This window comes from Parasteatoda tepidariorum, chromosome 9 (assembly GCF_043381705.1).
Source record: "Parasteatoda tepidariorum isolate YZ-2023 chromosome 9, CAS_Ptep_4.0, whole genome shotgun sequence".
Taxonomy (NCBI): domain Eukaryota; kingdom Metazoa; phylum Arthropoda; class Arachnida; order Araneae; family Theridiidae; genus Parasteatoda; species Parasteatoda tepidariorum.
The window spans coordinates 80091064-80103723 of record NC_092212.1 but is presented as its reverse complement, the minus strand read 5'-3'; the positions used below and the strand labels follow the sequence as shown (position 1 = coordinate 80103723).

The 12660-nt window shown below is 28.3% G+C and overlaps 1 protein-coding gene across 1 annotated transcript in view; it reads right to left on the bottom strand.

Moving 5' to 3' along the window:
- LOC107452528 (mortality factor 4-like protein 1) overlaps positions 1 to 12660 on the bottom strand; it is a 30254-nt gene that overhangs the window by 13024 nt on the left and 4570 nt on the right. Inside the window, exons 4-9 of the mRNA XM_043049551.2 lie at positions 11848 to 11934; positions 11214 to 11326; positions 10186 to 10274; positions 5922 to 6023; positions 4131 to 4222; positions 149 to 251 (exon numbers count right to left, since the gene is read on the bottom strand). Coding sequence (XP_042905485.1) covers positions 149 to 251; positions 4131 to 4222; positions 5922 to 6023; positions 10186 to 10274; positions 11214 to 11326; positions 11848 to 11934 — 586 coding nt within the window. The remainder of the gene's footprint in view (positions 1 to 148; positions 252 to 4130; positions 4223 to 5921; positions 6024 to 10185; positions 10275 to 11213; positions 11327 to 11847; positions 11935 to 12660) is intronic.

Below are 12660 nucleotides of genomic sequence, written 5' to 3'. Positions count from 1 at the left end.
CATTGATACTAATAAAATGTGTTAAGATTACTTGAGTTAAAACAGTTTTTTTTTTAAGTTTTTTTTTCTTATTAAATTTCAAAAAAGTGTTATAAGTCTTGGGTTATTAATCTTAGATGCAAAATTCCAAATAAAAACATTTTCCTACCTCAAGGTATTGGGCTCTTTCACACTTGAATAGTAATTGTTTGCCTAGCATCACATTAAAATATTCCCTAATACCATTTATCGTCTCTAGTATAGCAGATTTTCTAAAAAAAGAATAATAAATAAAAGGATATTAGAATAAAATGCAGAACATTAACACGAAATACATTCAGAATTGTAATTAATAATAATATTCTAACAATAAAAACATGATTAAGAGTACCCAGAAATTTTACATTGATTATATAAAAACAAAGGCTGGAAATAAATATTTAATTAGTTTCAAAAGCATTAATAAACTCCAGCAAAATTTAATAACATAGACAGGAACATAAAAGATTTAAAAGAAATCTAATTGATAATAAAACCAATTGTGAATAATTATTCAATTAAAATAACAATTAACAATTATTTGTCCCGCAAATCACTGACGAATAACTTTTAAAATTTTTTTAAAACTATTTTTTTTGTAACTAGAGTTTTCAATGAATATTTAGATATGAAATAACAATAAGTAATAAATAATAATGACAAATTTTGAAATTACATTTCTGCCATACAGAGTAATATTTTGATTGAAATATATATTTTTTATTGAATAAGCAATGAATTTTACGATTTGAAGGAAAATATGCCAAATGTTACAGATTGTTAAAAATAAAATTTCTCTTGGTCACAGTTTTTAACAAGTTGATTATATAATACAGTGCCCGCCGCTAATAAAATCACCGGATAATAAAATCAGCCGCTTTATAAAATCAAATCGGCAAGAACCGAATCGTTACAATATTAATACATGTTAAAAACATCCTTTAATAAAATCAAAACCGCCGCTTTTTAAAATCAAAATTTTAACTACATAATAAATCAAAGGTGCACTATTTCAGCTTTTTTTGTTCTTATTTATAAAATTTTATTTTTTTGAAGTTTAAAGATTTTTTTAGAAGAAGCAACAGTTACTCACAAACCTGTGAAACAGGTGTGGTTAGCACTTTCCTGCTATATACATAGTGTAAGAGTTAAGGAAAAATGTGGGTGGTAAGCGACGAGTTCATAGAAATCAATTTATCAATGTTAATTCCTTCACTTGAATGAAGTTTGGAGAAACCTATCTCACTCAAAAGGGGTTGGATTCTTATCTTACTTTTTATTGAATGAACCATAGAAGGGAGAGAAGTTTCGTTTGTTATCTATCTTAACAGAGAACATGAATAGATTTCCAAAAACTGTCTGTGCGCATGTTCCATATTATTTAAGCCGTTTGAGTAAATTATAGTTAGAGCACATATCATTTTTAAGTTCGTTTGGCGCTAAATTTCCTCAGCATGCCGAAAAGGAAGGTTTTGAGTCTTAAAGATAAATTCGAAGTTTCTCAAAACTATGATAAGCTTCCTAAATGTAGTCAACCGTCAACCTGAAGCTTCAATGGAGATGGGGCTCATAACTGTTTCGAAAAAATGATCAGCAATGAAGAAAATGAAATGGACTAGAATTTTTCACATTATGTAGCTATTGACGATAACCTGCGAACATCAGGAGAAAAATCTGATTCTAAAATTGTTACAGACATCAAAAATTGCAAAGTTATTTCCCATCAAGAAATGGAGGAATCAGACTCAGAAGATGAAATAAACTCATCAGTGCCATCTTCAAAGGAAGTCAGAAAAGCACTTAATGTATTGCGGCAAGCTTTAGAACAAAGAGGAGGAATATCGAAAACTATAAAAACTTCTATAAACTCTCAAATGATGTTGAAAAGTTAATTTTAAATACTGCAACTCAAGCAACCATTGATCGGTTTTTTGCAAAATTTTTGTAAATTTAATCTTATGTAGGGTTTCACTTTATTAAAATAATTAAATTAGTTAAAATAAAGCATTAATGTGCTCATTATTTCAGCTTTTAAAGTGTGTGCATTTAGAATATATCGTAAATTTTTTTTTTTTCAAATGTTGAATCGTCCCTTAATAAAATCAGCCGCTTAATAAAATCAAAAGAGCATAAAGCGAAAGTTATTTTAATAAACGGCGGGCACTGTACATTATTATATAAATTGCTATAATCAAAACACCAAAATTTATATGGAGAGCTCAATATTGAAGCAGTGTTTTCACTACAGCGCGAGAATCTCGCATATTTGTTTCTTTTCTCGCATTAAAAAATGATTACCGCGAGAAATTCGCGCATTCTATAAATCAATTTCAAAATTCACGAATTTCTCTCATTTTGGTAAAAACTTCGAATTACGCCATTTAGAATAAAATCCGTTTATCTTTTCTTCCTGGATCTTTCATTACTTTCAACATCTTCCCCATTATCTAGCTTCCCTATTTATCAGTATTGTTCAGAACCTCTTCGAACAACAGAACACAACCAGGGAACCCCTTTCAGAATACATTTCTCTGCAACCACGTAGGTAAAGAACCGTAGGTAAAGAATCTTTATGTAAGACGTTCAAAATTTTTATGCACTTATGTAAGATGGACAAATACCTTGTAAAGGCAAAATCTTCTATGATGATGCACCAAAAATATTCAATGCTTTAAAAAATAGAAGACGTTAACAATGTATTATAATTAAAGAAATGATTTTTTTTCAAGAGTTTGTTTTTTTAGAAATCTCACTTAACTTTTTGAAATCTCACCCTGTTTTTGAGAAAGGGTGAGAAATTCTCACCCATTTTTTTTCTATGATGAAAACGCTGATTGAAGACATAATATTATTATACTGTAAATATGGCTATTCAAGAGAAATCACTTGCTATTATATATAATTTAAACAAAAAAGTTTAATTTCGAGTTATAAAAATGCGTATCTAATTAAGAACCTGTAATATTGTGACAAGCTTTAAAACTTCAAGATCTAAATTATTTCCGATATATAACTAGATGTCAAGAAAATTCTTATCGATTCTCCAGGTGAGCAACAAGCTGTACGCAACTATTCAATAATGACATCTCGGCAACAACTTTTGAAGGACTGAACAACCGAAATGAAGGTGTAAATTCAGTATATGAAAGTAAAGCAAGACAATGCGAACAAATCAGAAATAAAGCCACAAAAATAGATACACTATAATTTTTGTTCTACAATCAAGAATAAGTGGTTCATTCTATTTATTAAATTAATTATTACTTTAATTATGTAAAAAAAAATTCAAAATGATAATTAATTTAACTATTATTTAAAAACGTTATTGAGTGTATTTTTTAAGATTTAAATAAAAGTTACTTATAAACAATATTCAACAAAACATTAACAAGATTAATATTACTGATCATACCAAATTTATAAAAGTATGTAAAAAATTAAGCAAATTAAAAAATTTTTTATAAATTTATATCAGAAATGTTAAATTAGTGAGAGACACCTAATAAATTTTTATTAAAATTTGTTATTTAGTTCAGAATTTCTTTAATGAAATGAATTAGTTTTCGGAAGGACAAATCTGAACTAACATAAGATTTTTTACTACATTTGCTAAATGTTAAGATAGTGAAAAGCCTGTAAAATCATACTTTTTTTTAATAAAAATCTTACCTCTAAAAATCATATATTTATTCATAAAATAACTGAAGACCACTAAGAATTTTAAAAATAATAAAGTACAGTTAAAAGTTTTAAAAAAATTTATGAAATTATTAGTGGACAATCTCTCAAGTAAAAAACATCCTACAATTAAAATTCATAATTAATTATTTACTTTATTATAGACTCACAAAAAAATATGTAATTAGTGAATAATCTCCAATTTATGTTCAAGGATCATGGTACTGATCTATAAACAAAATATATTTCTGATAAAATTTAACAATATAACATTTATAATAAAATATAACATTTATGATAAAATATAGCATTTATGATAAAATATAACATTTATGATAAAAATTTTATGTAGTAAATGTTAATACAAAATAATAATTCAACAAAATTAATTAAAATTTTTTTTAATTAAAGTAGCTTAAAAAAATTTGACTAACTTATTGACTGTCATCCCTTTCACTGAGAATCTGTGTTTCATGTACTCTGACAGAATAGTCTCCACTGTTACACGTGCAGGTAGTTTGAAAAGCTGAAAAAGTTAAATATAAAGTAAGCATTATGAAAGATAGTTGAAGAAGTATAAGCAAAAAGATTATTATTTAAAGGAGAAATAAATAAAAACACAATCAAAATTTAATGAATCTTTGCTGAAGAACTGAAAATATGAGAAACTGTTTTTCAGAAGACACAAGGAGTTAAAAACCGATTACCTGACACAGAGTTATAATTAAACATATTTTTTATACTTTTTTTAAAATTATTTTGAAATAATAATAGTATTTAGCATTTTAATATTTAATTTCTGGTTATGAAATACAGCATAAAACATGGGTGTCTTTCTGCATGAAATGTAAAATTGTCTAAAAACGATCCAAATAATAATTTTTCAAATTTACACATATTTGCAGCTACTTAGATCTACATAGAAACTTTTAACTAAATCCACAATTTACTTAAATTTTTTTTCTCGTGATCTTTTGTACTCCTTTGGCTAACTCTTGTTTCCTTTTTTTTTTTAAATTTTCAGTTTTAATTTTCATACCTCACCTATACAGGTGGAGGCAAGGGAAAGCCAATGGGTTACTGGCATTTCCAACCTCTATACTTTCTTCTTTTAACAAAATTTTAAATAAATCCAATTTACGTTTTTTTAACAAACTTTTTAACTCAATCTGCAATTTACACTACAATTAGCTATATTGATACAATATTAGAGAGCACTCCTGTTTGTAGATATAATTGTGCAAGCTGATGAAGAGAGATCTTTTCATTATTTTTTTCCAGCTTTTTGATTATTTTTTTTAAATATTAAAAATATTTCATTTTAATAATTTTTCTTCTCTTTTCATTAATTTTAATTATCTTCCATGTTCTCTCTTTCTTTTTATCTACAGAGGGGGGAATCAAAACAGAGGGTCAAAACACAAGCCAGGGCCCACAAAGGGCTGTACAGCTATAGAAGAAGAGAAATATATATACATATAAATATTATTATCATTAACTTATTCAACATAAAAATGAATATTTTTTAAAATTGGTATAAAATGTGTAAATTCTATCTCAAATAATCATCTGTACACGTTCTTAAATTAAATAAATAATACAATTTCTGAATGAAAGCTTTCATCCCAAGGTTAATTCAAGTTAGTTAACGATAAAACATGAAACTTTTCTGTGAAATAGAAAGGAGCCAATAATACTGTTCAATAGGGTAACAATACATATTATTCATACTCTGGCTAAACAAGGTGTTCTATATTGACTACCATACTTGAGATTCATAAGTTTTCTTTTTATTTCATCGTTTTCCCCGTATAATTAGGTATGAAATATATTGCGTTATTTAACCATTGGTTTTGTTCATATTAGTTAACTTAGGAATTGTAATTATTTTTAAAAAATAAATACGAGAATTTTGTATTTTTTAAACTTGTTTTTCTTGTCTAAACTTGCAAATTTTTTTATTCTTTTAAATGTTATATTTCTACCTTTTTTTTTTCTTTTTAAAGTTAGGAGTACCTTTCTTTTTTCTCTTACTTTATGCATTACACTTTTTCCTTGTAATTCGGGTTCGATAAAACATCGATTAACGACACTTTTTGGTCAATCCAGAAAACCGGAAAATTCAGACATCCGGGATAGCGATGGTCCCGAGCATCCCGGATAATTGGTTCTCTACTGCACTACAACAAATTGCAAGTAAGTATATATTAAAAATGAAGAATTACTTTGCTCTGCCGTGTAACCAGATCCCAGTCATCAACTACCCAACGTTTCAACTCATCTGGAATTTTAATTTTTATCTCCATCTTCTGTGAATACTCTTCTTCCTAAGAAAAGATAAATAAATCCACATAAAACTTATTTGAAATACATGGCTGCCAACATGCAAAGGAAACAGTCCATATAAATGTCACAATAACTGCTAATTGTTAAGAAGTATTTGAAATATTTTTAACTCATTTATTTTTACATTTACTACATTTATTTTTTAATTCATAAATTTCAATAACAGATATTGAAATCATTTTAGATATTGAATGCATTCTTCAATAATATGTAGATATTGAACTTATTCTTCAATGAATTTAAGAATAGAGAGTAGCGGAAAATGATAATTTCAGAATAATGGGAAAAAAAGTTATTGAAATTAAGCATATTTAATTAGTTAGCAGTAATGCCGATATAAATATTCAAGCAAACAATGAATGAGCAGATAAAAAATCTATCTAAATAAGATTTTTTTTTCAATTTTAAGGAATTTTTTGAAATAAACAAAAGCTAGGAGAATGTTTTATTAAACCAGTAGACCAATAGAAAGTGGCAAAATCCAACATTCTACTGGAAAATCCAGTAAAGTTGGCAGCTACGGAAATATTAGTAAATAAGTTTTTTAAAAAATGGCAAAACAAAACAGGAAACAATGCCAAAGAGTAGGTAATAGCACATAAAGATCTAACATTTGATTTAACTTGACAGCAAAAGGATTAAATAAGAAAGTAAGCTTTGAATGAATTAGAAAGTTTTGAACATAAAATTTTGGTATATGATATAACATAATAACAAAAGGGATAAAAAGACAATAAAGTTTCGAATAATCTAAAGGTTTGGCTTATGATTTAAAATAACAGCAAAAAGAGTAATAAGATAAAATGCTTTGAATAAATAATAGAGAAGTTTTGAATAATAAAAAGCACACGGATATTATTTAACACCTCAAAAGAGGAAATATGGTAAAAAGCTTCAAACAAATAATAAAAAAATCTTGAATAACATTTTAATAAACTTCTGGCCTAATATTATTAGCAGAGCATGATTTCAATTTTCAAATCAGTAGCAATGATTGCCAGTATTGAAAAATACAACTAGCAAAATCAGGGTTCATTTGTGCTTCTTTTAAAAAGCAGTATTGCAATACATTATAGGATGCAGAGAACCTAACATAATCATTGCTGTGTGACTTAATGCAGAAAAATGATTACTGAATGGTAAATATTAAATATTTATACTCATATGAAAGTTTAAATACTCAATTGCACAATCCCAAATACATCAGTTGTAATAATTCATATTTAAAATCAAGAGATTTTTCAAAAAGATGTGAAAATTTCTGGGCCCAAGTAAGTCAACTGTAATAACTGCCGAGAAAATTATAAGAAAATGACGCTGATTTATGGCAGCATAGTCGCAAATTTAGTGTGTCAAAAAGTTATTAGTCAAATTTAAAATTCATGTGTCACAATAACACCATATTAAAAATATTGTTATCTGAAACAGATTATAAAAACAAAAAATAACAGAGAAAATGGTTGAAAAGTGATGTGCATCAACAATGAAATAAAGTCGCAAATAAAGCAGGGTTCTTGCTCAATTATTTCAAAAAAAAAAGTAGGACTTTTTTAGCACTTTTTTAGGACTAAGAAAAAAAATTAGCACTTGATGTAAAGTAAAAATAACATACTTAATCTATACATGATATTAAAAATGTACAAATAAAGTGTAACGATTCATGAAGTAAAAATTGCGTAATTAATCTATACATGATGCAAATTGCGGCTTAATTTTGTCACAATCTTTTTCCTCAATTTTCTTTTTCTGACTTAAGTAATTTAATATGTTTCTCATTTTTAGAACACACTTGCTTTTGCTTTCTGACATTAATTTTGGATTGATGCAAGCAACATTTCTTACAACAGAATAGTTTATTGGACATTTCTCCAGTAAAGTTTCGAACATTTTGGTGATAAACTTCCTGCAATCTTTCTTTATATTCATATGATCCTGGTCAGAAATAACTTTTGAGGCCAACAGCTGCTTTACAATTTGGTCACCTTTAAAACCTACACTGATTTTTGTCAGAGAGACATAATTCCTTTCATCACAAAAATTAAAATGGCACAGTTTCTCCAGAGAATTTAAGTTTTCTATAGATTCTGGCTTCAGAATGTTATATAATTGCACACTATGTAATACCAAATCCTGGATATCTGCAGCAAAAAATGGTAAAAGTGGCCGATGTGTTTGATACAGTTTCAAAAATGGTGAAACTAGCTCCGACACATTTAAGAAAAAGTTCAGCTTAACAAGAATTAATTTGTCTTTTATTGCTTCTTGTAAAGTTAAGAAGGATTTACATTTCACTTTTCTAAACTTGCCAACATTTTTCACATAAGATTTCAGATCATTCCAAAGCAATATTGCTCTTTCAGCTGCAGGTGCATTTTCCAGCCAACGGTGGTTGCAAAATCTTAGTGGTAATTTGTTCTCAGTTGATTGATTAATAAAATCTTCTTTTCTTGTCGGTGAATCTTTAAAAAGATAGAAGATTGAGCTCAGGATGGAACCAATGAGCCATTCTGTTTTAGATTCACCTTGTAGAATGCATTATTTAAAATATGAAGCCCACAACTTCCTATTGCATTGCATTGAACACCATGTTCTTTTAACAAATCTTCTTGAATATTATTATAAAACTTCCAATTGACAGCAGGACCGTCCATAGAAATCTGCAATAATTTCTTCAGGTCTACATTTTTGACTGATGAATAAAAGCAGGCTAAAAGGTCATCTGCTGCAGAATGGCCCAGAAAAGCTGATGTTAAGTATCGCGCATCTACAATGTTCTTATGTGGGTTCCAAAAGTGGATATGTATATCCAACTGCTTCTGCTGTGTCGCTTTGTTCAAAGACTCATCAAAAAGCAATGTATAAAACTTGGCATTATCAATGCACTTCAGAAGTAGCATGCTAAAATGAGGTGCAAGTCCAAAATGACAGAGATATGCACACTTAGATTCACTGCAGGCGATATGACGTGCTATTGAACTGTCAGGAAGCATTGTACTAAATAATTTTCCAGTGTCTTTGGAAGAATTGTAGGAGTAGTAGCTTTCTACAACTTTTAAAGCCCATAAAATCTCAGAAGAAAGAACTTCTTTCCCCAAAGCCCAAGAATCTTCTAAAAAGATGGAGGCAGCAGAAGAGCCGAAGGCAATAGAATTTAAGGAAACCGATTTAAGGAATCCGACCGCTCAAAAAAATTTTCAAAATGCCAAAATAAAAAATATTTAGCACTTTTTTAGCACTCAGAAGAAATTTTAGCACTTTTTAGGCCCTAAAAAAGTTGGGGGAAATTTTAGCACTTTTTTAGGACATTTTAGGACAGCAAGAACCCTGTAAAGTATATGGGAAAGTGATAACTCTAATTCAAAATTCAGGTGTTGAAATAAGATTCAGTTAAAAATATTGAAATTTGAATGACCATATAAAATGCCATAAAAACAAAAAATTACAAAAATGACTGCCAAGAAAACGGCATAGATCAACGAGGTAATAGATGTGAATCATGCACATCTAAAAGTGATTACTCAAATTCAAACTTCATGTGTTGCAATATCATAGTATTAAAAATACCGAAGTTTTAAAAATTATGAGGAGAGTACCAAAAAAATTATCAATAAACATCGAAAAAATGATTGAAAAATGGCAAAGATTTACGATAGAATCGTTGTTAATTGAGAGCATCAAGAAGCGATAATGCTAATCCAAAATTCGCATAACGTAACAGCATCACAGTAAAAATATTGGAATTTGAAAAATCCTACAAAAAAGAGAATTGAAAAAAAAATTATCCAAAATCCAGAACATCAAAAGTTAATTTCTGCTACTATGTTCTTCTGTAATTAGCAATTTGCTACTTGCTAGTGAACAAAATCATGTCATGATTATAAGATTGCATTTTATCGCAATATTATTTTCCATTTGAGATATAATGTAAATTAGAGGAAGTTACATAAATTTATAAAGACAATTATAATGAAAGTTATATTTTTTTTCAATGTACATACTACTATCTTGCAAATAATAATGTAATCTGGCAAAATTTTTATAAATACATGCATAATCTGGATATATTTTGCACAATAACTTCCTATATAATGACATAAAAGAATATAATTCCTATATAATGTCTAAGATTAGAAATTAAATCACCGTTTCCACATTTTGTTCAACCGTCCTCCGCTTCTTTCTTTGCGGATCAGTTGGGGTCTCAGGCACTGATGTTGGAAGTGGAGGTGCAGCTGCAGAAAATTAAAATATTCATTAATAAATTAACAAAATATTTTTAAAATTACAGAAAAAATGTGTTTACTGAAAAATACTACTTCCAAAGAAATTAGAATCACTGCATGCGGTTACTAATTAATAATTATGCAGCAGGGTTCAAAATAAATGACAGTCTTTTGATTCAGTGCTACTAAAATTTGACACCATAAAATAATTATCAATGGTCATTCGAACCAGAGTTTAATGTAAAGGTTGCTCGGTTTATTATTATTTTTTTCCCCTTCCGTTTCATGATTTTAGTTTGTGTTATTGTCACAAAAAAGCACATTTCATCATAATTATAAACATTACAGAATCCTCGTAGTGTAGTTTTCATTTAAATCCCTTTGCTAAAATTTTTTTAAACAAAATATGTAAAGAGATATGCAAACGAACTTGTGAAAATATGTATGGACTATTATCTTTTAGTACAGATCAGTATCTAAATTTTCTCAATTTCTATACCAGATACAGTAAATCACAATTTTAAAATTTTTAATTTTGTAACAATCAAACAATATAAAAAAAACAATGACAACATTGAAGCCAATCACTGATTAAGAACTAGCAAAATAAAAATAAATATTTGCAGATTTATTCCATTATGTATAGATTATAGACCAGGGATGGCGAACCAATGGCACGCGTGCCATTTATGGCACGTGACACAATATTTTGGGCACCCCACCCATCACTATTGTTNGTTATAGACTGTATAGATAGAAGATTATAGAATGTTATGTATAGATAGAAGAAAATGAATCTCTTTTTGAATATAAAAATAAAAGTTAAGAGTAAGTGTTGTTTAAATTATAACAGTAGCAAAAAGTATAGAAAAACTGGATACCTTGCTAATTGTCAAAACATATAATAGATTTACTTGCTTTTGAAAAAGATTGTTATGAAATAGCTACCTTCTTTTGTTTTCTGTTTCGGAGTTTTATCTTGAGGTGGAAGAACAGAACTTTCTCTGTCAGATGAATCTTTTTTTGAATTGGCCTTTGCTGGTTTTGCCTTCTTACCAGTACTACAAAAAAAGGTTGTATAAATACTTGCAAATGCTTATTCAGGGTGTCAACAATTCAAATACTCAGAAAAAATTTCTTTGCCTCATATTTCCAGACTTTTTCTTCGCAATTTTTTGTAATCAGGGTCATACATTTTTCAGTTATGCCATATTCCCAATCTATAATAAAACACTTAAACTAGCTATTAGAGTTCAATTTGTTTATAATGTTTAACCCTCAAATTAATTCAATTACCCTAACATTTGGGGTATTTTAATTAAATGCTCAGACATTTCCTCAATTTTTCCACATATGTAGAATTCCCCAACTTTTTCCTGTTCACCCCTATTTTCTTGTTTTGTTGTATTTTTGATACAAGATGCAACATGAAAGTGAACTTAATTATCTTAGACTAGTGCTGGATGGTTTCAGAATTTTAATATTGTGACTTTAATTCACAAACTAAATAGGGAAATTAAAAAACTGAAGTTTGCAATTTGGGACAATTTGTCTCTCTACTTTACAATGCAATAATACTGACCCATGTGCTGCAGCTAATTCTTTCTGTTTTTGCATATTAGCATCATTGAACTTCAAAACTCTACTTTCAGGAACCCACTCGTCCCAACTGAAAAAAAAAATACATAATTTAGAACCATAGTTATTTAAATCTACCATATATAAATAAAAAATACATGTACCACTAAAACTATAATTTATTTATAACATCACCAATACATGATTAGAAAAAATACTGCATTTTCAAGAAAAAGAGAAGAAGAAAGAATAAAGTCTACCTTCTAAACTATCTTTTCTGCTCTGTCCAGGGTTGGCAAGTTTTTGACGCGTGACGGTTTTTACACAGGGTTGGCAAGGTTTAGGACAGAATGGATTAATCCACGGTTTAAACCCTGGTTTAAACCGTCCTGTCCGAAGCCCCTTTGTCCAAAACCCTTTTACTCAAATTATGTCACAATTTTATCTGAACAATATTTAGAAGGTAAAATAAACATAGAACTAATAACATATTGATAATTAAATATACTGGAGAATATTTGTTTTTGAAAGTATAATGTTTTATTAATATTGTTTGACTCTTTAATTTAAACAAAGGAAGATTAATCAGTAATCAAGTTCAATTGGTCCTCTCATTCAATAGTACATAACTGAAGTTTGGCCTTGCCATACAGGTTAAAATATTAGGGACTAAGTGCTTGGTTCGTCATAAACAGGTTTATTTATCTATAGTACTATTCAAGAATACTTTTATTTCATTCATGTTCAATTCTTTTAGCATAGTGGTGATACATCACCAGTGTCAGTAACTGAAACTGATGTTATGCCCTTCAAAACT